We start from the raw sequence: 27852 nt of genomic DNA, 5'->3' as shown, positions 1-27852 counted from the left end.
TGGCTGGGCCCGGTAGCTCACCACTGTAATCCCAGCACTTTGGGAGGCTGAGACAGGAGGATCACCAGGTTAGGAGATTGAAACCATCCTGGCTAACGCAGTGAAACCCTGTTTCTACTAAAAATACAAAAAATCAGCTGGGCATGGTGTCCCTTACCTGTAGTCTCAACTACTTGGGAGGCTGAGGCAGGAGAATCGCTTGAACCCGGGAGGCGGAAGTTGCAGTGAGCCAAGATGGCGCCACTGCACTCCAGCCTGGGTGACAGAGTGAGACTCCATCTCCCAGGAAAAAAAAAAAAAAAAAAATACAATGTTAAAGGTACATCAAATTTTACAGCAAAGAAGTAACCCTGGAAGATCTACAAATATTCTTTTAAAAGTTCTGGCCTATATAATAAGACATGAATTAGAACTAGAGGTGTAAACGCTAGAAAGGAAGATTAAATTTTTCCTTAGTTGTAGTTAAGGGAAGGTTTATTTGCAAATCCTAAGAAATTGGCTGTAAAACTAGGGTTAAGTTCAATTTGAGTGGCAAAATAGAGCTCAGAAGAACAAAAATTGATATATTGAAATTGTGTAATAACCACTTTGAATAACAACCAAAGTGAGAGTCCATGCAAAATATCATAAATATTAAAAAGTTAGAAATACTCATTTTTGCTTAATTTTATCTTTTGAATTTGATTTAAAAGTAAAAATTAACTAGAAAACTATATTAAAATTCTTCCTATTTCTTATCCCATTCTCTGTCTCTCATAGGTAATCATTTTTAATTAATTTCAGTTTATCCTTCTGGTTTTCTTTCTTTCTTTTTTTTTTTTTTCCAAAAAAGCTAGTAGCTTTATATATTCTTACTTCCTCTCTTACACAGAAAGTAGCATACTGTATTTTTTTAATCTTGTCGTTGTCACTTTAATGATGTATCTTAGAGAGATCACCCCCATACCAACACATAGAAATTGTCTTCATTCTTTCTTTGGTTTTAGAGTATTCTATGAATGTTTATTCAATCATTCTTCTATTGGTAGGTATTTTGCTAAGAATGACATTAATGGGAACAGTGTAACTAATCTATGATAGAAATAAAACCTCGAAGATATGAATAAATGGACACAGGTGCAATAGTCCAAGACAGGAAGGTTAAAGATGTAAATATATCAGCTCTCAAAATAATTCATAGGTTTATTGTAATTCTACTCAGAATACTATTGAGCTTTAAAAATCATAACAAAAAGATTTGGAAATTCATCTAGATGAATAAAAAAAAATGGATAGAGAAAAACCTAACTATAAGACAATGAAACATAGTGAAGCTGTAACAAAAAATAGAGTACCAGCACCAGGATAAAAAAGATAATTGGGAACGTGGCCCAGAATGAAACATACAGGACATAAGGATTTAATATATGATAAAAGAAGCACACATATCTATAGGGAAGGGAAAGTTCATTTAACAAATGGTGTTAATGTAACTGTAAGCAATTTGGAGTACTGAAATTTAGATTTTTAAAATATGAACTAAAATTCCAGATATATTAAATATTTACATAGAAACAGTAAGCCAAAAAATTAATTGTGTATTTATTGAATTTATGCAAAGAAACAGCTAAGTTCAGAATTAGCAGAAGAATTTAAAAGGAGATTGTTGACGGATTGGACCACATAAAAATCTTTTATATCATCTAAAAATGTAGCCAAATGAAATTTTAAAAAATATATAGATGACTGGAGGAAATATTTGTAGCAAATTTCCAAGGTTTTAATATTCTTGTATATGAAACCCTTATGCAAATATATAAATAGGCATAGGACAAGACTGGACAATTAGCTAAATAGGAAATTCAACAAATAACAAAACATAAAAATATTTTAGATGTGAATTAAACTACTGAAGAGTTACCAGGATCCATTCATTAAATTAGCAGCAATTCCCATGCTGACCAGGGTAGAGTGTAATCACTAGATGCATAAATTGCTGATGGTCTCATATGTAAAATAACCATTTGAAAAGCACTCTTGTGATGTGTCAAGATTCATAAAAATCTTCATACTTTCTGACCCTGAAATCTCACATCTGGGAATTGATCCAAAGAAAATAATAACCTGCCACCCTTCCAAAAAACAAACCTTTAAACCCAAAGATATTCACAGAGTTGTTTCAAATAGTGAAAAATTAGAAATAACCTAAATGAGTAATCAGGGGAGTAATTAAAATGTTCATATGTCCCCTGAGAGAATACAATAATTAAAAATGGCAATAGAGACTGCAATTGAAAATGTAATAAGGGTAATTTTTTTAAAGCAAGCTTTCGTATTGTATCTACAGTTTGATGTAAGAATGACTGGAAGGAAATAGATTAAAAGTGATAAGAAGTTATAGTAAGAGGATAATAGGTAATTCTTTTCCAATTTTCTATGATCCAGTGTAATGCAAGGCTGCACTGGTAGAAGTACAGCACCGAGATCAAGAGAGCTAATAAACCTATGTTATGAGAGGAACATGAACTTTGGAGATAGGAGATGTACAGATTGAGTTCCAATTCTGATTTTTCTACTTAAAAATTTGAAGCCCTGACAAGTTAGTAATTACCCTGAACCTCAATTTCTTCATCTGAAAAATGGTCTGATGACATTGTCTTCATGATTATTGTATGGATTAACAATACTAGAAAGTAGTTAATAAAAGTAGTGTTCTTCTGACATCACATCTGGAAGAATATATCAATCAACTTACAAGCAACCTTAGATCTCAATGGCTAACAACTATTAGAAACAACCAAAGATTTGGGCCTGTAATCCCAGGACTTTGGGAGGCCAAGATGGGAGGATTCTTGAGGCCAGGTGTTCCAGTTCAGCCTGGGCAACATAGCAAGACCTCGTCTCTACAAAATAAAAAATAAAAAAAAATAGCTGGCATGGTGGCACCCACTATTGTAGTGCCAGCTACTGTAGAGGCTGAGGCAGGAGGATTGCTTGAGCACAGGAGTTTGAGGCTGCAGTGAGCTATGATCATGCCACTGCACTCTAGCCTGGGCAACAGAGCAAAACACTGTCTCTAAAAAAAGAAAGAAAAAATAAACAACCAAAGAAATAAAGCTTCTTTCCCACTTACGTTACTTAACTAGCTGCAGATTGTGGCTCTGCTATATGTTCTGTTTGCTCCGGGATCAAGGCAGAGGGGAAACAAAGATAGTAAAACCATAGGGTGCCTCTTAAAGAACTGCTTGTAAGTGGTACACTACCAGTCCTATTCATTGGCCAAGGGTAATGTCCATGGCCCTGAACATTATCCTCCCATTGGGATAGGCCAATACAGAAGGGCAACAACACATATTTTGAACAAATAATATGTGCTGTGACAGTGCTGTCCAGTTCTGTCACTTTATTTATTTATTTATTTATTTATGAATGAATGAATGAATGAATGAGACGGAGTTTCACTCTTGTTACCCAGGCTGGAGTGCAGTGGCGTGATCTGGGCTTTTTGCAGTCTCTGCTTCCCAGGTTCAAACTATTCTCCTGCCTCAGCCTCCCAGGTAGCTGGGATTACAGGCTCTCGCCACCACACCTGGCTAATTTTTGTATTTTTAGTAGAGACAGGGTTTCACCATGTTGGCCAGGTTGGTTTTGAACTCCTGACCTCAGATGATCCGCCTGCCTTGGTCTCCCAAAGTGCTGGGATTACAGGTGTGAGCCACCATGCCCAGCCAGTTCTGTCACCTTAATAAGAGTGTAACAACCTGGGGTACTTCTGGAGGAGGAAGATTTGGACAGTGAGTAATTCTGAAATCTTTACTAAAATACAGTTGGAAGAGTCATTGGAAAGGGAGGGGCATATTAAGTCTCTTCAAATATTTGAAAAATGGCTGTCACTGGATAGTGAGATTAGTTCGGTGCTGTGTGGCATCAGTGGGTGGAAGTTACAGCCTCATATATTTTGATTCAGTATAGTGGTAAGAAGAAAAGTGAGAAGAAAAAGAAATTATTGGTTGTTTTCAATATGTTACTTCATTTACATTCTTCAAAATAATCCTATCAGAGTGTGTATGTTTCCGTGTTTAAATATTGGAAGAAAAACTCAGAGTGAATGAATACCCAAGGTCACATGACACATAAGTGGCAAAACCGGTTTGGAATCCAGGTCTGTGTAATCTTGTCCCTTTCTACAATATTCTACTATTCTCTATTGGGCTGCAAGCATTTTTACAATTAAACTGTTCATCACCAGTCATCTTCTGCCTGACAAAGTAAAGGCCACATCTCCCACATGTCTAAAAGGGTTCAAACAGAGAATGAATGGAAAGGTTGAAAGGAAGGTTGAACTCTAGATCAACGATCTGCAAACTTCCTTGATCATACTCTTAGCAAAGTACTTGTACATACTATATATATAGCTTATACATCAACTACTGTACTCATATGTTATAAAACATATAGGACATTCCCAGTACAAAGAAATGATAAACATTTGGGATGATGTATATGCTAATTCCCTTGATCTGATCACTATATACTGTATGTATCAAAACATCACTGCGAACCCCATTAATATGTATAATTGTTGTCAGTTAATTTTTTCAATTATAGGAAAAATAAGAGTTTAGAAAGATTAAGATTTTATATAACATTTTAGTTTTTTTATAAATTAGATTTTAGGTTTTATGTAAAATCTCATCTTTATAAAACTTCTGTTTTGCAGATAGATACTTTTTTATGTATCCCTATGGATTGTCTTTTTTACCCATGGAACTGTATACCCCCAACATTGAAGGTCATTGTTTTGGATGATTTCGTAAGAGTCCTTTCAGTATGAAGATTCTGTAATTTGTCCAGAATCTTTCTGAAAGGGCTAATGGTAGCTTACTTCACTTTCAGAAAGGTTTTTAGATAGTTTTTTCTAAAACCAGAACTATAAAGACTTCACTATCGTTTGTAACAGCAATTAAGCCCAAAAACTACAAAGTGTGAAAGGTGCTCTTCTAGATAAATAGTAGCAACCCCATGAGTGTTACAATGTATATATAAAAGGAGATGGAAGTAGGGGCTATTATTAAGTAAGAAACCTGATTTTTATTTGTGACATAAGAAATAGCCTCATTATTTTAGTTATATCTTCTCTTTCTAAACCTATATATATCCAAAACTTACTGTAGTCATATATTCTAAAATGCATCTGAAATTTTGCCTAGAGAGTAATATGAATTTTTGGACTTGAGAAATTATTTTAGCACTTTTTAAAAATAGAGCCAAAGATTTAAATTAGGCTAAGTCTACTGGACTAAAATCTTGATAGAGATATATTCTCTAAGAAGCAAAGAAGTTAGTTACTTGCATTACCTGACAGAGGAAAATGTTAGCTGTTTTTCTACATTCTGGGCCTTAGTTATTGGCATTGCCAGGTTGATGCTTCACAATTAAGACAACTTTTTCTGTTAGTGACTGCTCCTTGGTGATAGATTCTTTAAGAAAAAGTCATCCCAGAACACATAAAGCAGAAAGCAAATCTGGCCTTTGAAAGATACTGTTTTGAGAAATGTCTGTTCATATCCTTTGCCCACTTTTTGATGGGGTTGTTTTTTTCTTGTAAATTTGTTTGAGTTCTTTGTAGGTTCTGGATATTAGCCCTTTGTCAGATGAGTAGATTGCAAAAATTTTCTCCCATTCTGTAGGTTGCCTGTTCACTCTGATGGTAGTTTCTTTTGCTGTGCAGAAGCTCTTTAATTTAATGAGATCCCATTTGTCAATTTTGGCTTTTGCTGCCGTTGCTTTTGGTGTTTTAGACATGAAGTCTTTGCCCATGCCTATGTCCTGAATGATACTACCTAGGTTTTCCTCTAGGATTTTTATGGTATTAGGTCTAACATTTAAGTCTCTAATCCATCTTGAATTAATTTTCGTATAAGGAGTAAGGAAAGGATCCAGTTTCAGCTTTCTACTTATGGCTAGCCAATTTTCCCAGCACCATTTATTAAATAGGGAATCCTTTCCCCATTTCTTGTTTCTCTCAGGTTTGTCAAAGATCAGATGGCTGTAGATGTGTGGTATTATTTCTGAGGACTCTGTTCTATTCCATTGGTCTATATCTCTGTTTTGGTACCAGTACCATGCTGTTTTGGTTACTGTAGCCTTGTAGTATAGTTTGAAGTCAGGTAGCGTGATGCCTCCAGCTTTGTTCTTTTGACTTAGGATTGTCTTGGAGATGCGGGCTCTTTTTTGGTTCCATATGAACTTTAAAGCAGTTTTTTCCAATTCTGTGAAGAAACTCATTGGTAACTTGATGGGGACATTCATACAGCCAACAGACACATGAAAAAATGCTCATCATCACTGGCCATCAGAGAAATGCAAATCAAAACCACAATGAGATACCATCTCACACCAGTTAGAATGGCGATCATTAAAAAGTCAGGAAACAACAGGTGCTGGAGAGGATGTGGAGAAATAGGAACACTTTTACACTGTTGGTGGGATTGTAAACTAGTTCAACCATTATGGAAAACAGTATGGCGATTCCTCAAGGATCTAGAACTAGATGTACCATATGACCCAGCCATCCCATTACTGGGTATATACCCAAAGGATTATAAATTATGCTGCTATAAAGACACATGCACACGTATGTTTATTGCAGCACTATTCACAATAGCAAAGACTTGGAATCAACCCAAATGTCCATCAGTGACAGATTGGATTAAGAAAATGTGGCACATATACACCATGGAATACTATGCAGCCATCAAAAAGGATGAGTTTGCGTCCTTTGTAGGGACATGGATGCAGCTGGAAACCATCATTCTTAGCAAACTATCACAAGAACAGAAAACCAAACACCGCATGTTCTCACTCATAGGTGGGAACTGAACAGTAAGATCACTTGGACTCAGGAAGGGGAACATCACACACAGGGGCCTATCATGGGGAGGGGGGAGGGGGGAGGGATTGCATTGGGAGTTATACCTGATGTAAATGATGAGTTGATGGGTGCAGCACACCAACATGGCACAAGTATACATATGTAACAAACCTGCACGTTATGCACATGTACCCTACAACTTAAAGTATAATAATAATAAATAAATTAAAAAAAAAAAAAAGAAAGATACTGTTAATGTTGAGATGGAATTCTAGATCAACAGTGCTCTTTTCTATTTCTTTCTCTTAATGATACGTTTGGTATCGACTTTTTGACATGACATACTGCAATTTGGTTGGTAGTTGCAAAGGAAATGTTTCTTGCAAGTATGATCAAACTCATTTTAAGCAAGAGATTGAAACAACCAACTTCAGCTGCTTATTCAGCACAGGACTTAAGTGCCCCGGAGGCTGGGAGTTTCTTAATAATAACTCCTAGTGATCATTTTGTTCTAGAAAATTACCCTGGAAAAGTAGTATAAATAGTTTAATCTGCTATTTCTTAAATTTTTGTATTCCTTTACTCATTCAACAAATAAATAGTATTCAGTGCTTCCTTGTGCCAAGCACTGAGGACTCATTAGTGAGCAAGAAGGATATTAACCATGTTTTTAAAAAATGTATCTAACATGTACTAAAAGCCAAGGGATGTGGTGATGCATGCATGTAGTTCTACCTACTGAGAAGGTTGAGGCAGGAGGGTCACTTTGAGCCCAGGGGTTTGAGTTTGTGCTATGATGGTGCCACTGTACTCCAGCCTGGGCAACAGAGCAAGACCCTGTCTCTTAAAAAAACAAACAAACAAAAAGTCTAATGAAACTATTGTGGCTCATAACAGCATACTTCAGAAACCCCTGCTCTAGTCTGACTGTGCTTACCTACCTGCTTGCATGTGTTTGTCTTTCTTCCCACATCTCTTCCCCTCCCTCCCTTCCTTCCTTTCTTACTTAATTCTCTTCTTTTTTGTTTTGTTTTTTTTTTTTTTTTGAGGCGGAGTCTCGCTCTGTCGCCCAGGCTGGAGTGCAGTGGCCGGATCTCTGCTTGCTGCAAGCTCCGCCTCCTGGGTTCACGCCATTCTCCTGCCTCAGCCTCCCGAGTAGCTGGGACTACAGGCACCTGCCACCGCGCCTGGCTAATTTTTTGTATTTTAGTAGAGACGGGGTTTCACCGTGTTAGCCAGGATAGTCTCGATCTCCTGACCTCGTGATCCGCCCGCCTCGGCCTCCCAAAGTGCAGGGATTACAGGCATGAGCCACCGCAACCGGCCTACTTCTCTTCTTTTACATCTCTTTTCCTTCTTTGAGTTAGTGACAATAAGCAAATTTTGAACTCATGTAAGATTAGGAGAAAAACTGTACGTGATATTTATTGTATAAAACTTGCATGGTGGAGTTAAACAGGAGATGATAAAATTCTTAATTTACTTTATAAACCAAATGTTACCTCACCTGTGCAGCTCTCAAGGTGGGTATGTTTGTTTCTTCTTCCAGAAACCGTGTCTCTTTAAATGGGTTTATATCATTCTATTTTAAATAAAATTCGTATGTTTTTATACAAGTGTGCTCTTTAGATGCAAATGTTTATATGATTAGAAAGATTTTCATTAGTCTTTCTTTGATTATGTATTGTCTGAATTTGAATCCTGATATGTTATTCTGGAATTAGCCATTTTTGTTTCTATTTCTGTTATGTTACAATTAGTGTATTTCTTATTTTTCAGTGCTTTAATTGCCTTGTTATCTAAACTCTAGAATATATACCAGTTAATTAAAGACATGTGAGTGTGTGGTTTTTTTTTGTTTTTGTTTTTGTTTTTGTTTTTTGCTTTTGTCTTTACTGGCAAATTTAAAGGTAATTGAAAGTATAATTCTTGTCTTCTTTAGCATCAGACAACAGTCAGCGCTTTCGAGAAACCTGTTTTGCGTTTGCCTTGACACCACAGCAAGTGCAGCAAATCAGTAGTTCCATGTAAGTTGTCAGCAAGTGTAACTTGCAGTTTGACCTTTGAATCCAGTAGACTAGAATAAATGATTTTAAAAAACAGTGATTGGTGAGTTAGTATTTGTGTGTTGCAAATATTAGTAATGCAAATATAGTGTGTTAATTAAGAACAGTTATGGTAATTTGAAAAACTTTACTAGAGTAACAATGTCTTTGAATGAACTTTCATGCAAATACTTTAAAAGTAATTGTAATTCCTATTCTGTCTCTTCTAGGGACATTTCTGGGACCAAATGTGACTTCACAGTACAGGTCCAGTTAAGGTATAGTGCTGACTATAGGATATATTCAAAGTTTAAAAGATAATATTCCTTATCAGGAAGGGGAGATGGAAAAAAATTTTTAAGGAATAAGAGGAAATCTACCTGATTTTTCAGTAAGTGTATTGAAAGAATTAGGTTTAGATATTTGGGTGAGGGAAAACATTCTCCTGTTACGAGATATTCTAATTTTCATCCAGTTTAGATTTTTTCTCCCACCTGCCCACCCCCCAATTTAGATTTTAATATAGGAAGTCATGTTCTATATATCTAGCCATATTTGCCCTCAGTTGGTTGAGAAGCTCCTGCTAATGATATCTTACAATATCATATCAAGTTTTATGAAAGCATGGGCCTTATCTCCATAAGAGGCAAAGTACTGTGCGTGAGGAATTAGTACTTAAGTCTACAGTATCTCATGGACTAACAAACACCAAAATACTCTAATTTGTTTTGTTCTATATTTTTAATAATTTAAATGTGCTCTAATTTAGGATCCATTTGAGACATCTCTTGAAAATTTTCAAAGACTAATGGGAAATTTTCCAACATGGGTTCACAACCCCTTATTCAGTTTGTTTTCTTAGCCCATTCTTTTATTTTAGAATATCTAAGAAATCTTTTGTATTATTTCTCTCCCTTATATATCTCCCTTTTATATACATATATATATATCTCCCTTGTATAAACCGTGCTTATATAAACCATCATATTATGCTTTTATTATTCAATTTCCCACCCTAAATGTCCACAGTGTTGCAATAGGGATGGAAGAGAAAATGTAAAACAGTTGTTTTCCTCAGTAAGCTGTTTTCCCTATAATTGTTGGGAGGATAAATCAAACAGATAGCCTTGTCTCAATAATCAGATACTAAGTTGTACATACAAATTGCAAATACACTAGGAGGCTAAAAAAGGAATTAATCTAAAACACCTGTTTGGCACTTTATGGAATCCTGTGAAAACCTCTAATCTAAACTTTGAAATAATAAGGTAAAAACAGTGAGAAAGCAGAGTTGAAGTCGAAAGTTGAGTTGAAGATTCTAAAAAGGATATGACTATGCTTAATAGCTTTTATACCATAAAACAGTGTGACAGGACCTTACCGCAGTAGACTAGTGATAATCTAAGTTTCAGTTTTGGAAGGCACTGCCGAAGATGATTCTGTATAAAAGGAATATTTTGTTTCGGCCAGATTGTGATAATGACTGAATAAATTAAAGGACAAAAATAAGATGTCTCCATAGTTAATTATGTATTGCTGTAGTCTACTTCCTGCCTCAACAGTTGACATTTTGCTTGTACTGATACTTGACATTATTCTTTTAATCAGTGGTTTTCAAACTTGTTGCATGGAGCCACCCTTAGGGCCTCATACTCTTCTGCCATCCTCCCCTTCTCCCTCCTCTTCTCTTCTAAACACATACACAGTCTGAACCAAAGTGGGGCTTCTTTTATCTCTTTTATCTGTTTTGCATGTTTGACTCTGGGTTAGTTTTCACTTGAAGACAGAGTCCCAAGACTAAAACAGAGTTTAAAAACCATAGCTTTAGAATAAAAGATCTAGTTACTAAGAGTATTTTGTATTAATATACATACATTCTTTAAAGCAGCAACAGGTGTGGTCCACATTTTGAAGTAAGGTTGTCTAGATATATCAGCTATTATAATTCAGATTCCAAGGGAATCCATGACTGCTATTTTAATTGAAATTTATCTCCAGGACTTGGGGGGGGGAAAAAAAAAAAGAACCATGTTGTGTTATATTTGGTCGTTGTTAGGTGGTTCTTTGTGTTTTAATAAAATAGATCATTTCTCTCCCTGCCCCACATTGCTAGGTCTGCAACCATAGTATATTATTTAAGTTAGGAGTGTATGCCTATCTGCTATCCTAATTATAAGTGTTTATCTAAAGCATGAAAATAATTAGTTGAGAATTAAGATCCAAGTTTTCTCTATTAGACACCTAGTCTGTTTTCATTTCTGTTGCGCCACCCTGCTCCACTCCCTCTCTCTGCCCCATGAACCACTTCACAGAAACTTTCTGCTACTCCTTTTTTTTCTTTTTTCTCTTCAGTTCATTAGGGTGATTTAGATTAGTTGAATAGACACTGACTTGTCATTTAAATTACTCTTTTCCTGTAGGAAAGGGTTCAGGCAGCCAGGGTCCATGTTTTAAATTGATTTATGTGCATTGGAATAATTATTTTAAAACTGTGACATCCTCTTAACTGTTGCAGCATAAAGAATTAGCCTGTAATGGAAGGTTCTGCTGGGGTTAGGAGTGGTCCTGTGAGCTTTGACATCTGTTTGCTAAGTATATTTCTAGAAAATCTTTGTAGATCAGTGAATCTTAACTTTTTTATGGATCCCTGATCCCTTTGAAAATTTGATAGAAGCTGTGGATGGTTTCCCTGTAAAAATGAATATGTATATGTACTCGTAAAAGTTTACATATAAAATTGTTTTATTTTGTGCATTATCCCCATACTCAGATTTCATGGCCAGCAGGTTAAGAACCCCATACCACAGGTGTTGAGAGGAGTTGTTTGCACATGAGGAATATTTCACAGAATTTAGAGATAGGGTTCTCCATACTGTGTAACTCAGGGGTGCTATGAGCGTTCTGTAACAGTGCAGTGAGCCTTAGATGTATATTGAGAATAGGAACTAATAAAGAATAAATGCCTTAAATAGCAAAATAATAATAAAAGTGAATAGACTGAGAATTTACGAATTATGTATCTATCCTTGATTTTTCCAAAAGACTGTGCATTTAATTTAGAAATATTTTTATAAGTTTCTAAAATAGTATTCTAAATTCATGTGGATGTAACACAAATAATATTCAGTGTCTTCAGTTCTCAAAAAATAAGTAGTACTTTGGTTTACTGATCCTGGGGATGGACTTAAAAGCATTCTCAGTATTTTCTGCTAAGAACCAAGAAAGTGTTTCATAGGCAAATAAATTTAGAAAATCCTGCATACAGGTGCTAGGTCTTCCTCTTAGAGATTTATAATGCTTATTAGCCTATTAAAGCTCCGAAAAGTTCTGTATTAAGGAAACTTAATTTAATTGTTTTGATTCAGAATTTCTTAATTTTATTTAACTAACGAGCCTTTCTTTTTTTCTTTTTGACACCTGTTAATTGCTGAAAAAGCTAGTGCTTCTCAGAACATGCTTAACCAAATAATTGGTTACCCAATCAAATAATTGGTTAACCAATATCACGAAGACAACTACAGGGTGATAGTCATGATTATCACAACTTTACATTGACAGAATTATTTATTTTAAGCCTATTTACATATACTTATTAATTGGGTGAAAAGTCCAGTTTTTATAGTTTTCCCTTTTGGTTGTTTTTAAATTTACCATCTTTTAAATTTATCTACTGAACAATAATACTAACGAAGTCATCCTTTAATAAAGGAAATTAAACTTGTCCTTTATTGTTTAGGTTTTGTTTATCAGAAACCAGTTGTCCACAAGAAGATCACTTCCCACCCAATCTTTGTGTGAAAGTGAATACAAAACCTTGCAGCCTTCCAGTAAGTCCTAAAAACTATTTTTTAAAATTCATTGCCAACATAGCTATCAAATAAGTCATCACAGCTGTTGTTAAGTCATAGTTTTTCCTTAAGAAAACATTTTTATTTTGGATATATATTCCTGTGACTGGGTGAAACACTTGTACCAACTATGTACAGTTAGCAGCAGTAACATTAGCTTTGGGGTCATAGGATTTGAAGTTGAGTGTGGTAGCTTTAGTATTGTACTGGATTTTGGGGAGAAGTTTTTTCAACAGAGTCTCAGCTGTGTTCATGTGAGTCTATAAGCCTGTGGTAGAAAGGAGATTTGAAGAATGCTGTCTTAAACAGGAAGTAGGGGTGAGGACTGTTTCTGGTGCCCTTGAAATACTCCTCATATACCTGTCTAAGCTTGTTATGAATTTGTCCTGATTTTTAAATTTAAGAGACTTTGAATTTTCATACTAATATTTTTCTCAGGTTTACTACAAGGAGAATATAAGGTTGTTTGGAAAAATAATAACACAAGAAACTTGTAAATGTTTGCTTCTGTGCTTTTTAATGAAAACATTCGTATTTTCTAGTATGTAGTTTGTAAGGGTTTTTTTCTTAAGGAATGGAAGTCAAAATGATTGTGGAAATAATAAGTATAAATAAATTATATTTCATTTTTAGGGTTACCTTCCACCTACAAAAAATGGCGTGGAACCAAAGCGACCCAGCCGACCAATTAATATCACCTCACTTGTCCGACTGTCCACAACAGTACCAAACACCATTGTTGTTTCTTGGACTGCAGAAATTGGAAGAGTAAGGAAATTTTTGTTTCTACCAGATTTTTGTATTATAAGGAGGGGTTAATCACCATGCCTACCTGAATTTATATGTAAATTATGTAAAATGAGCTGCAAAAGGATTTATTTTTGTCTCACAATGAATTTTCAACAGGTTTCCATTTGAAAAATGGGATTATGAAGTATCCAGTATTTTATAACCTGGCCCTTTTACTCAACAATTGATCATAAATGTCCTCCTGTATCATTACATGTTCTTCTGCATTATTTTAAGTGATGATATCATATTCCAATATGAATATGCCATAAATTTGCCTGTTCCCTACTATTGAGCATGTTACTTGATTTATTGATTGATTCATTGGTATGTCAGAGAACATTTTGAAGACCATCTTAGTAGCTATAACTTTGCATACATATATCATAATTTCATTAGGGTAAATTCTCAGAAGTGGGATTGCTGAGTCAAAGAGCATACAGAATTTTAAGAAATTTTGTGTACATTGACAGATTACCTTTTCCAAAGATGTTGTACAAATTTATTCTCTGACTTTCAGTGTTTATTTGCGTGCTCGTTAACACTATTCTTTGAAATTTTTACCAATTCTGTTAGGTAAATAATGCCACCACTGTGTTTTAATTAGTACTTTTTTCATTATTACTGAGATTGAATATGTTTTATATTTGTGATTATTTACATTTTAAAACTGTATCCATGTCTATTTCTCTGTTGCTGTTTTTGTTATTGATTATGAGATCTTCATATAGTAAAACTTAATTCTGTTTCATGTTACAAATATTTGTTTCCAGTTTGTTTGCCTTTTATTTTTATCTTGTTATTTAATATGCAGAATATTATTAATATTATTTAATATTGGCTACACAAAGCTTTTGTGTAGCCAAATCTTAACCAGTTATTTCCTTTATATAGTCTTTTCTCATCTCCACCATGCTTTGCCTATCTGTCCTTCCCAATCTATGGAATTATTTGTTTGTTTTCTTCTAGACTTAAGGTTTCATATTTTGCCTTTAAATATTTAGTTCATATTAAATATATGTGTGGTGCAAGGTAAAAATTGCTTTCTTTCACTTTTTAAATAGCCGATTCTAACGCCGTTAACCAAATAAATGTTGATTCTGATGCCACCATGGTTGCATATTTGATTTTTACATATCCTGAGTATGTTTCTGACCTTTTTCTATATTGGTTCTTAGTCTAGCATTCTTTTTTGGGACAGTTTTCATGGTATGAACTCATAGGTATCCACCAGTTCATTTGAAATTTATTGAATGCTTACCATGTGCCATATACTATACTCAAAACTGGCAGTACCATAGGGAGGGAAAAAAGCTCATTTTCATGAGGCCTGTGATCTAGGGGCCTGGTGGACACACACAAAGAATGTGAACCTACTTACAAGTACTATAATAGAGAGGCACATGGTGATTTTACAGTGTGTCAAAGGGCACTTTGAATGAGAGAGAGCAGTCAGGGAGGGCTTCCCTGAGGAAGTAGTGGCTGAGCCAAGAGCTAAGAGAAGAGTAGGAATCAGGTGAAAGGTTCAGAGGAAACTACCCACACAACAGCCCAGTGGTAGGAGTCAGCCTGGTTTTTACAAGAAGCTGAGAGGGATTCACTGACTAGAGTGCAGAGAATGGGGAAGAGCGGTATATGACATGTGGCTAGAGGGGTAAGATAGGACTAAACCATTAGGGCATTGTAGGTAATGTTAAAGTTAAGGATTTTCTTTTTCTTTTTTTCTTTTTTTTTTTGGAGACAGAGTCTCACTCTGTTGCCCAGGCTGGGGTACAGTGGCGTGATCTCAGCTCATTGCAGCCTCCGTCCCCTAGTTTCAAGCGATTCTCCTGCCACAGCCTCCCAAGTAGCTGGGATTACAGGCGCCTGCCATTGCACCCAGCTAATTTTTGTATTTTTAGTAGAGACGGGGCTTCACCATCTTAGCCAGGCTGGTCTTGAGCTCCTGACCTTATGATCCACCTGCCGTGGCCTCCCAAAGTGCTGGGATTACAGGCACGAGCCACTGCACCTGGCCAGGATTTTCTCTTTTTAAGCAGAAAGTTTATAGTGCTGTATTTCTTTTTAGAAAAGATCACTCTTTGGAGTAGTAAATAGTTTAAATGGAGGCCAGAATCGTGCAGAAGGACATCTCTTAGGAGCCAGCTCTTGTGAAAGTATTAGTGAAATAGTATCTTTGTCTAGAGTGGTGGCAGTAGAAATGGAGGTAAGTAGGGGCATCTGCAGGATTAAGTGATGAATTGAAAGTTGAGGGCTAAGAGAAAGGGAGATGTCACTGATGAGTCCTTGGTTTCTTGGTGGGTAGCTAGGCAAATGATACTACTGCTGAGATAGAGGAAACACTGGAAAAGGACTGAGTGTGGGTGTGTTTTGTTTTGTTTTGCTTTGAAGAATGGGCATTGGCATTGGAGGACGAGATGGAGAAAATAATGAATTTACTTATGAAACTTTTGAGTTTGAAATGCCTGTGAGACATCCTGAATAGGCAGTGGGGCAGATAGGCTTAAAGGATACATTTGGGATAGAGGGAAAAAATGTGTGAGTCATCTGCACATTGATGGTTATTGGAACCACACTGGCAGGGCTGACATTGATTCTCCTGCATTACTTTTTTTTTTTACATTCATTCTTCCAGATAAAGTAGAATTACTTTATCGCATTTTTCCCCTCCCTCCTGTACCCCACTTGCACGTCTTTCTGAGAATTTGGATGAGATTTCTTTAAAGTTATAGTTTAAGTTAGGGAGAATTTATTTACAATGTTTAATATAACCATTCTAGGAACTGTATTTTCAAATCCTCTTTTATGTTCCTCAGCAATTTAATAGGTTTCCTACAATTCCTGCATATTTTTTGCTAATTCCTATGTTGGTTGTTATTATTACTGCTATTATAAAAAGAGATCTTTTTTCTGTTGTATTTTCAAAGAATTTATTTATTGTTGGTTTACTTAAAACTAGTTATTTTTAATATTTCATAGCTAAATTCATATATCAGTTCTGTTGGCTTTTTAGATGATTTATTGGTATTTCTACATTAGCAGTTTTGAGTTTGAGGTATGTCATACAAATTATATTACCTTAATACTTCTGTCATTTATTTCTTGTTCTACTACCTAGAAATTTGTAAACAGTGTTAAACAATGCAGGCACTAGTGGACATATTTGACTTGCTCCTTATGTTAATGAGAATACTGCTACTGTTAAAACATTATTATGATGTTGCTATTAATTTTGATAGAACTTTATTATATCAATGATGTATTTCTATATTTCTCTTTTACTGGATATTTTTGTTAGAAATGGGATTTTGAATTATATCAAAATTCTTTTTGACATCTCTCAGGGTTATATTTTTTTCCTTTAACTCATGTGTCACCATTAGGTTTTTAAAATATTTTAAATATTTTATTTCTAGTGTACCTTGGAGTTCCCTTTTTACCGCTTTTTGAGGAAAGTTTTGTTTTTGTGTATGAAAAGAATAGTTCACTAAGGGAGAAGGGGAGTGTTTTTGGTGAAATAGGAAAGAAGTCAAACTGTAGGAGAGGAGGGGAATATGGCTGCTGATAAATAGCACTAGAGGAGAGGGGGAAATACTCTTCCATAGGAAGGCTTCCAAACTACAAAGATTTGAAGATATTTTTCTGGGGAAGTAAAACACTAAATCAACATTATTTTCCAAAGCCCAGAAAACAACTTAATAGATTGTTTTTAGATTACTGTTTTAATTCAGCTTGTGAAGATATTCTGAATAGTTCCTGTAGAGTATCTTACTATTTTGCAGATACCTTTGTATAGTTGGTTGCCAGTGAGAAATGTTGCAACTATGTCTTTTCAAATGAAATAAATAGGAGAGCTAGTATAGTGCCTGAAAGAAATAAGTGAGTTACATTGTAACTTCTTCCTCTACCTCAGTGTAATCACTGCTTCTAGCATTTGTTAAACTCTCATTATTTGTAGAGAAATTATTTAGATTTAGGTTTAGTATCCCTAATCTGAAAGTCTGAAATCAAGATACTCTAAAATTCAAAACAGGATACTCAAAGGAGATACTTGTTTGAGCATTTCAGACTTCAGATTTTCAGATTAGGGATGCTGAACTGGTAAGGATAATGCAGATATTCTAAAATCTGGAAGAAAAAAAAAATTCAGAATCCAAAATACTTACAGTCCCAACCATTTCAGATCAGGGATACTCAACTTGTACCAGTGTAAGGGGCACATAATGAATAGAGTATATTTCAATTATAGAGAAAGCATTTCATGAACTTCACAAATAATTTTTAAGACTTTTGAAAAAGCAATAGACAAAAACATCAGTATAATACAATACAATATAATATATATCAGTAGTTGGAATTAGTATTTGAAGGATTAGCAGGAACAATAAAATACTGTCTACCTAGAAAAGAATCTCTGTCACTATTAAGCTTTGGTGGGTTTTTTTGCAGCTGAAGTTCACTCATTCATATGATGTAAAATTTTCATTTTATATTACCGGTACAAGTGGCATTTGTTAGTACCACATTCTTTTTGCTGCTTTTTTTTTCTATTTGGTTACATGTTTCAACTAGAGTGAACATACCTTTTCACTGAACTTGTTGCGGTTTCTGCTTGATCTCTTCTTAAGTGTTTATATAAAGCCTAAGGGTAATTCCAAGTTCTGAAGATTCAAGTTGTCAATACATAGTTTCACATTGTTAATTAACATTTCTCCAGTTTCTATCATGCTTGAAGCATTAAGCAAGTAAATAATAATGGTGAATAAGAGTTTTTTCTAAAAGAAGCTTTTCAGTTGGACCCAGTGACTTACGCCTGTAATCCCAGCACTTTGGGAGGCTGAGGCATGTGGATCACTTGAGGTCAGGCGTTCAAGACCAGCCTAGCCAACATGGTGAAACTCCGTCTCTACTAAAAAAAAACCCACAAAAATTAGCCAGGTATGGTGGTGCACACTTGGAGTCCCAGCTACTTGGGAGGCTGAGGCAGGAGAATCATTTGAACCCAGGAGGTGGAGGTTGCAGGGAGCCAAGTTTGCGCCAGTGCACTCCAGCCTGGGTGACAGAGCAAGACTCTGTCTCAAGTTAAATAAATAAATAAATAAATAAATAATAAAGCTTGTCAATGCTATATCAGATTAGTATGTTGTATGCTCTAAAACTTAGGAAAGTTTTTTTTGTTTTGGTAGATAGAGTCTTGCTCTGTCACCCAGGCTGGAGTGCAGTGGCACCATCTTGACTCACTGCAAGCTCCGCCTCCCAGGTTCATGCCATTCTCCTGCCTTAGCCTCCCAAGTAGCTGGGACTACAGGCGCATGCCACCACACCTGGCTAGTTTTTTGTATTTTTAGTAGAGACGAGGTTTTACCACGTTAGTCGGAATGGTCCTGATCTCTTGACCTCGTGATCCGCCTGCCTTGGCCTCCCAAAGTGCTGGGATTACAGGTGTGAGTCACTGCTCCTGGCTGGGAAAGTTTTCATGTTTCATGTTACTTGTTCCTCATTAATGTGAAATTTATTAATGAAAGTAAATTAGCTTTTTTGACACTTCTTTTTCCTGCCTCTCAGAAAATGCGTAGCATGTGAACACAGATAGCTTTCTGAACTTTAAATAAAAATATGACCTTTCAGAGAGTATTGTAAGATATTTTCTGTCAAAAGAGGAGAGTGCATTAAGTTCCTTGTCTTAATATTCCCGCCCTTTCCCCTTGGTTTCTAGTGTCTGCTCTGTCATCAAGCAGTTGCCTAATCATGAGCAGATTGCATAATCTTTTTGTGCCTCAGTTTCATCAGCCCTTCACTTAGAAAAAGTCACCTATCCTACCTATATCTTAATAGGCCTTCTGCAAAGTTTAAATGAAGTTGGCAGTGTATGTTAAGAATGCTTTGAAAAGTGTGTGTAGCTATAAAATATAAGATGGCAGCAATTATTTTCCTTTTACTTCTTGTCAAGTCTCTTGATCTTCCTCTTGATCCCAGCACCAAATAGAAAGTGATCCTTCTCATTTAGATCTCCTTCCTACCCTTCATGAACCTCAGCCATCTTTTCTTTCTCTTATCCAACCATGTACCCTTCACATAGCCTTAACTTGTTGGTTAGCTGTTTCTTTGGTTTGGGTTTTTTTTTTATTTTTATATTTTTTTGTCCCCTTCTCCCTCTGTCATCTCTGGGTAGTCCCTCTGCTGGTAATGGATATTCATCTGTTCATTTGCCAAACCAGCAGCTTCTCTTTGAAAACCTTCTTTACTATTCCCTCTGCTTGTTGTGATAATGGCCCAAGTATAATCTTTTCAAGAGCTAGTTGAAGGCATAGAGAAAGGTTAAAAGGTATAAATTAGGAAGTCCATCTCATTTAATTTTTTTTAAAAAATAGATACTATTTTAGATATATCTGTTACCTACTAAATATGGTTTATAACTTTGACATCTTATTGTCTTTGGCTTATACTTAGTCTTAACAGTACTCTTTCATGTAAGTGCCTTAAATTCATTAGCTTCAAGTATAGGTAATATTAAATCCAGGACAGACCTGGGTTTAAATTCTAGGTTTGTTACTTGAAAATTGCAAAATTAGGGCAAGTTCTTTTACTTCTATATACTTCAGTTTCCTCATCCGTAAAACCAGGTTTATGATCATCTCAACAGCTTTTTGATCAGGATTAAATGAATTACTGTTCATGAAAACGCCTAAGACAGTGCTGGACACACAGGTGTTTTAAGAAGTGTTAGTTTTCTTTTCCTATCATGGTGAGATTAAAATAGATGTACTGTTTACTTACATATGTTGTTTGTTTTCTACATCTTTTTTTTTTTCCAGAACTATTCCATGGCAGTATATCTTGTAAAACAGTTGTCCTCAACAGTTCTTCTTCAGAGGTTACGAGCAAAGGGAATAAGGAATCCGGATCATTCTAGAGCTTTAAGTACGTATGATAAACTTATTTCACTTATTCAGCTAACTATTTTGTCAAAGGTTAGAGTAGTATTTTCTCAACTCAAGAAATTTTAGAATTTGTTTTTTCACTGGAACCTGTTGTAGAGGATTAAAAACACTGAGAACCTTCTGGCTTGTAAAACAAGACCTTAGAGTAGTTCTGATATCTTTGTCATGAACTATATTTTATAATCTATATTTTACTAATCTTAAAATTAACTTTGTGAAGTGAGTGCATGAACATGGAAGAATATTTTTCTACAACTTCATAAAATCAATGTTTAAGGAATTCTGGGAAATGGGAAGGGCATCTTGGCATAAATTTCAAGAAAGTTATTTTAGATTGGAGGTTTATCCAGGAAAAATATACAGAGTTGTATCATTGCCTCACCCCTGCATTTACAAAGTGAAGAGAACCAGTGGGGTGGTAGAAATAATAATGACATGAGTTCTGCCATTAATCAATTATATGACTGTGGACAAGTAACGCTGCTTCTGAGTTTCATCTTCCTCATCTGTAACAAGAAGTTTATGCCATGTGATTTCTAATGCTTCTTCAGAGTCTGAGTTCGTATGTGTGAATTACTAGATGGTTTGTTTTGATACGTTGAATTTGAGATTCAAGGTCTACAAATGGAGCTATGCTGACCTCTGTTTTTGAGGGTTAAGGTCAGAGGGTTTGGCGTTTCCAAAGAGGTGAACTAAGTTCTTCATTTATTCTTTTATTTGTAAGAGGTGGGGGCCGAGTGGATTTAGGGATGAGGGCTGGGGACTTAGGAACAAAACTTATATAGGCAGGTGTTAGATAACTATCCTGAAAGGACTTTTGATGTGAGCTGATTAATGAAGCCCATTATCAGATTTGTACTTAGGAACACTCTGGTGGAAGGAACTAAGATAATAACAGCTTTCCTTTTGTAGCATAGCTTTTATCCCTTTCTGTAACTTATTTCTGTGGCAGAGTAAAAGATCCCACTACCCCTGAATATCAATATACCCTTAATAGTTCCCCTTAATAGTTCATTGAAGAATTTTTCTGTATTAAAATGGTCCTTTAAAAATGCAGCTAATCCTGAATCAATGGGAGCACACTTTGGGCTAATGCCTCTGTAGGCATGCATTGACAGATGATGGAGACCTAGAAGGACAGCACTGATTTGGGATCTGCGGGAGTGGAGGCACCATTTGGCAGGGACAAGAAGATGGTGGGGATCCTGAAAGAAAAGACAGACATCTGCCTTGAAGGAGAGTATAAGATACCTTCTCTTCTATCACAATCTTGCTGAAGTTATTCCTGGTCATTCTACTGAGAATCTTCATATTTGCCTCACAATACCAGAATCTCAGCCCGTCAGAAAGCAAAGAATTATGTGAGCCTGTATGGAAGATGGAATACCAAGAAATAAGGCAGATAAAGTTATTTAATAGTAACAACAGCAACAACAACGATAGGGCCAACTGTCTTTGCTCAAGCTGTTAACTCTTCTCCACTTGTAGCTATAGCACCACCTGGAGGGAGAGTGGGAATGTGAGTCTGGAATTGAATTATTTTATTTTCTCCGAAAAACCACTATTAGCTACCATTAAGCAGCAAAAACTGTTTAATTCAAAAGCTGTTTCTACTCTGATATACTGATGGATGTGGAGAATACCTGTACAGTGGATGAGATTTTTGTGGAAATTGATACCTTACCTTATTGGCCAGAGAAGCCAGTGGAATATTAATTTGGATCCCACCAGTAAGAAATTTGTTGTAATTTACTAAAAAGCAGGTTATCTACCTTTACCTATATGCTGCCTGTAAAAAAAAAAAAAAAAAAAAAAAAAAAACAAACTTTCCCAACAAATTATGTAATTAAAATTCTGTTTACAATAACTTGACAAAAGGAAATGTCAGGTATCTCAGGTGTTTTTAAAGAATCAAATTACTTACAAATATGTTCCTTGTAAGTCATTCTTAATAAAATAAGTTCTTCTAGCAAAGTTTTAATAGTCAAGCCAGACACTCTTATGTTCTTGAAAGAATAAAGTTGCTGTTATTGAGACTTTTCGCAGAGAAATCCATTCTCTGATTCATTTGATTTAGTAGGATTTTGTCTTGCAGTTTCTACCTTTGTGTAGAGTTGTCCCCTCACAACTATCAAAAACAGTCTTTTACCAACTCTTAATCAAGTTTCTTTCTCCTCTTCCTTCTCCCTTCAGCAGTTATTTCAAGCCTTAGCCATAATCTACTCAAACACTGCCCCCCTCCCTCAGCACTCTGCCAATGCACGAAAATTGGGGCTACAAGATGTGAATTACCTAAACCACCCATTTCTTCCTTAATCTCAGTGCCACCATAATTACTTTTTGGCTTATCTACATTTGTGCCCAGTCCTCACTTTATTTCCTTCAGTGTCAAGAGGAAATGTCCCTTTCCCTGCTCCAAGTTAATCTTTTATTCATTTATTCTTTTCATTCAAGAAATTGTATTAAGAGTCTACTGTGTTCCAGGCACAGGAGAATACAACATTAAACAAGACACATACCATCTCTGCATCCCCCAGAAGTTTGCAGTCTGGTAAGAAAGACAGGCATTAAATAATTGCACAAGTCATTAATGAGTTAAAGTTTTGACATGTGCCTTGAAGAAGATAGACAGGGAACTCTGTAGAGGTACAATAGGGGAACATAGTCCTCTCTGGTGTTGTGATACTTAAGGCAAGATTATAAGTATGAGGAGAAGTTAAGCTCCAAGATAGGAACAGAGTATGTCAGGAGAAAAGGCCAGTGCAGCTGGAATAGAGAGAGCCAAAAAGGGCTGGATGCAGTGGCTCACACCTGTAATCCCAGCACTTTGGGAGGCCGAGGTGGGTAGATCACTTGAGGTCAGGAGTTCAAGACCAGCCTGACCAACATGGTAAAACCCCATCTCTACTAAAAACACACAAAAATTATCCGGGCATGGTGGCATGTGCCTGTAGTCCCAGCTACTTAGAAGGCTGAGGCAGGAGAATCACTTGAACTCGGGAGGCAGAAGTTGTAGTGAGCTGAGATCGCACCACTGCACTCCACCTTGGGCGACAGAGAGAGACTCTGTCTTAAAAAAAAAAAAAAGAAAAGAGAGCCAAGAAGGAGGGTGACCAGAGAGTTGGACAAGTATAAGTTGACATAGACAATATGAAGATAGATGATAGAAAACCATTAAAAGATTTTTAAGCAGAGGAATAAATGACATGATTACATTTAGACAATCTGATTCTCACTTTGAAGACGAATCAAAGGAAGGCAAAGCTAATGCAGTGAGGCCAGTTTAGAACCTTTTTCTAATAGTATACATAAGAGATGACATTGTCTTGAACTAAGGTGATAGTGATGGATGGAAGTTGACAGTTTTGAGAAGTATTGAAATGGCATTGACTATGTGTGTAGAGTGAGGAGTCAAGGAGGAGTGCTAGGCTTCTTACTCAAGCAACAGGTAACATGGTAATGCCATTTACTGAAACAGAAAACTGTCGAAAAGGTCAGATTGCAGGGGGGAGATCAGAGTGCACTCGTAGACTTGTGGTGGTTGAGATGGGATGAGACATCCAGGTAGAGATGCTCAGTAACAGTGATTGTGAGACCTGGCTCCCTCATGTATCTGCTCTTTGTCCTGTGTTTTCAGTTCCTCCCTGTCTGCAGGCTTTTTCTGTCACTCTATGCCATCAAGGCTCTTTTGCCTTTTAAAAAATAGGAAAACAAGCTCCTCTATGGATAGAGCTCTGTGTTCCTCCCGTTGTTCTCATCCTAATTTCTGTGAGAGTGGTCTACATTTGCTCTTGTTACCTCCTCACTGCATCTTATTATGGTCTTTAACCCTCTATCATTCCACTGAAATTGCTCTTTCAGATGTCACAAATGATGATGTGATTGCTGAATTTAAAGGGTATCTTTTCGGTTTTCATCCTGAATACTTCTGCTGCATTTGATATGAACCACTTTCTCCTTGAAATTCTCTCCTTTTTTCTCTGACCATATCTTCTCAATTATCTGCCTTCAATGGGAAGCATTCTAAATATTGCTGTTCCTTGGAGTTTTATCCTGGGCGCACTTTTCTACACACGCTTATGGCTTAAAACTAACACCCACCCCAAAATACATGTCTTCATCTCAGACCTCTCCCCTGCGTTTCAGACTTACATAGCTAACTAACTTCACCTAAACATTTCACTGGTTCCTCAGATTCAAGTATTTAAAACTGAACTCACCAACTCCTGTCAAACTTACTCCCTAAATATTTCTCAAATGTACCTTCTGTCTATCACTGCTATCATTGCCCTTGTTTAAGCTCTCATATTCTGCTTTTATTTTAAAAACCATTCTTAGATAAAACATCCCTCTCTTTGACTCCTTTATATATCTCCTCTGGTAGCCACGTAAGTGATTTATACAGATCTAAAAGGTTACCATCCTCATTCCCTTGCATTTCATGGCTTCTTAACACCTAGGGAATAAAAACTCCAACTGTGTTAGCATGACACGTAAACTTTCCATGATGTGGCACCTGCTTATTACTTTCCAGGGTCATCTGTATTCACTCTTCTTTTCATACTTCACATTCCAAAAATATGGAACTCTTTTTCTTTAGTGCTTTAGTTTTGTGCTCTATGCCTCAAAACTCCCCTGCTGCCTCCTCTGCTTAATGTTATTATCCTTTGTTTCACTTTTTTCCAGGAAGCATCCCAGAACCCCCAGAATAGATGAGTTGACTTTTGGTTAGCTTCCCAAACATACTTCCATCAGAGTGCATTAGAGATGATCTCACTGAGCATCTTTACCTTCTACTAGATTATGAGTTCTTTGGAGCAGGAATTTAATCTTATTTTTTTGTTGAATTCCTATTGCTCAGCACAGTGCCACATACATAGTAGATCTGCATATTTTTGTTGAAGTAGACTGATGAAAAGACATCTACAGAAAAAAGTCAGATCTCGGTGCCTGTTTCTTTGCTTATAAAATGAAATACTGATCTTAATATGTTTGATTGTTTTCAGCCTTAAAATTTTAAAAGGCTGAATTAAAATAACCTGATATTAATGAAGGATAGAAATTATCTTGAAATAATAACAACCCTAGAACAGCGCTAATAGAACAATCTGTGATGATGGAAGTGTTCGCTATCTGCACTGTCCCATACGGTAGCCACCAGCAACATGTGGCCATTGAGCACTTAAAATGTGGCTAGTGTAACTGATGAGCTGAATTTTTTATTTAAATTTAAATACAGCGTCATGTGAATAGTGACTGACTCCTATAGCTCATGACAACAGGGATTACAAACAAGATTAATTCTACTCCCCAAATTGACTTATTGGGTAAAACAAGATTAATTTTAAATGTGGCTAGCTGTAACTTTATTATAGTCATATAATAAAATACTGTTACCACTGCAGATCACTGTAACAATGTGAAAACTAACTCCCAGAGAACTTCCTACGTGTTGACTGATTACCACAGAACAAATATTATATGTCTTATTTTTTTATTCCCTTGCTCACAAGTAATAAGTGCTTTTACTTTTACTTTATTTTTTCTTCATACTTTCTTATGATTAAATATAGCATAGTGCTTTTCCCCTCCATTTTCTGTCTTTCTTTTTGAGAACGTTTATTAAAGTATAATTTATAGGCAATAAAGATTCCTTTGACAGATGTATACAATCATGAACCACTGCCACAATCAAAATATAGAACATCCTTTTCCCCAGAAAGTTCTTCTGTCGTCTTTTGCATTCCATCCCATCCTTTTACCATTGATGTGATTTCTGCTCTGTAGTTTTGTCTTTTCCAGAATGTCAGATAAACGCAGTGCTACAATATGTAGCCTTTTGCTTCTGGCTTCTTTCATTTAGTGTAATGCTTTTGAAGTTCATCCATGTAGTTTGTTCTTTATTGCTGAGTAGTATTTCATTTATATACTATAATTTATCCATTTCTCAGTTGATGGACATTTGGATTATTTCCAGTTTTGCAGCAATATGAATAAAGCTGCTGTAAACATTTACATTTTGCATATGGATACTTCAGTTTTGTAGACATATGTTTTCATTTCTCTTGGGTAAATATCTAAGAGTGGGATTGCTGGGTTATATGATAAGTATATGGAAAACAGTTTGGCAATTTCTTTTAAAGTAAATATACCGTTTTTGCATTCCCACTAACAATATGTGAGATTTCAAGTGGGTCCACATCCTTACCAGCATATGGTGCCATCAGGCTGCTTTATTGTAGCCATTGTGATTGGTATGTAGTGGCATTTCATTGTGCATTTTTCTAATGTCTGAGGATGTTAAGCGTCTTCTTAGGTGCTTATTTGCCATTCCTGTAGCTTCTTTGAAGTATCTGTCAAGTCTTTTACCCATTTTTTAATGTCATGTTTTGCATATATTATGAAATCTGTACCTAAATGAAAGTCACAAACACTCTCTTCTATTTTTCTTCTAGAAGTTTTATTGTTTGAGCTCTTGGATCTAGGTCTGTGATTCATTTTGAGTTAATTTTTATATATGATGCAAGGTGAGAGTAGAGATTTGTTTTTCCCCCCACATAGATATCAAAATAGTCCAACAACATTTATTGAAAAGACTGTCTTTCCTTCCATTTCATTACCTTGGCACCTTTATCAAAAACCAGTTGACGATAGATGTATAAATCTATTTCCAGATATTATTCTTTTCCATTGACCTGTATGTCTATCCTTATGCCAAATGAGTCTTAATTACTGTAGCTTGATAGTAAGTCTTGAAATCAGTTAGAATTCTCCAACTTTGTTTTTCTTTTTCAGAATTGTTTTGAATATTGTTAGGTCCAATATGTGAGATAATACATGGTGACGAAACAGAATTTATTTCTGTAATATGAGGTTGATTTCAGCATTCAAAAGTCAATATAGTTCACCTTCTCAACAAACTAAAAATGAAAAATCATGTGATCATCTCCAGAGATGCAGAAAAAGCACTTGGCCAAATTCAACATCCATTCATGATAAAACTGTCAGCAAAATAGAGAAGGGAGCTGCTTCAGTGTAATAAAGAGTATTTACAAAAAGTCTACACTACAGCTGATATCATCATTAATGGTTAAAACTTGAATGCTTCACTCCTAGGATTGAGAACAAGGCAAGGATATCTGCCCCTAGCGTTGACCTAGAGATCCTAGGCAGCATAATAAGACAAGGAAAATTTTTAAAAAAGAAACCAACACACAGGTTAGAAATTAAGAAATAATTATTGTCTTTATTTACAGATGAACTTATGGTCTACATAGAAAAAAATCCCAAAGAATCTCCAAAAAAGCTATTAGAAATACTATATGAGTTTAGCAGAGTTAGAGAATGTGTGGTCAGGATACAAAAACAAATTGTAT

The 27852-nt window shown here is 35.8% G+C and overlaps 1 protein-coding gene across 2 annotated transcripts in view; it reads left to right on the top strand.

Moving 5' to 3' along the window:
- Window positions 1-27852, top strand: part of LOC105488018 (protein inhibitor of activated STAT 1) — a 141671-nt gene that overhangs the window by 82277 nt on the left and 31542 nt on the right. For both annotated transcript variants that reach the window (XM_011751672.2, XM_071101144.1), the window contains exons 3-7: window positions 8796-8880; window positions 9129-9176; window positions 12635-12725; window positions 13380-13514; window positions 20351-20456. In XM_011751672.2, the coding sequence (XP_011749974.1) occupies window positions 8796-8880; window positions 9129-9176; window positions 12635-12725; window positions 13380-13514; window positions 20351-20456 (465 nt within the window). The remainder of the gene's footprint in view (window positions 1-8795; window positions 8881-9128; window positions 9177-12634; window positions 12726-13379; window positions 13515-20350; window positions 20457-27852) is intronic.

This window comes from Macaca nemestrina, chromosome 7 (genome assembly GCF_043159975.1).
Source record: "Macaca nemestrina isolate mMacNem1 chromosome 7, mMacNem.hap1, whole genome shotgun sequence".
In the NCBI taxonomy this organism is placed as follows: domain Eukaryota; kingdom Metazoa; phylum Chordata; class Mammalia; order Primates; family Cercopithecidae; genus Macaca; species Macaca nemestrina.
Note: the sequence above shows the minus strand (reverse complement) of the source record. Positions and strands in the feature narration are given on the sequence as shown.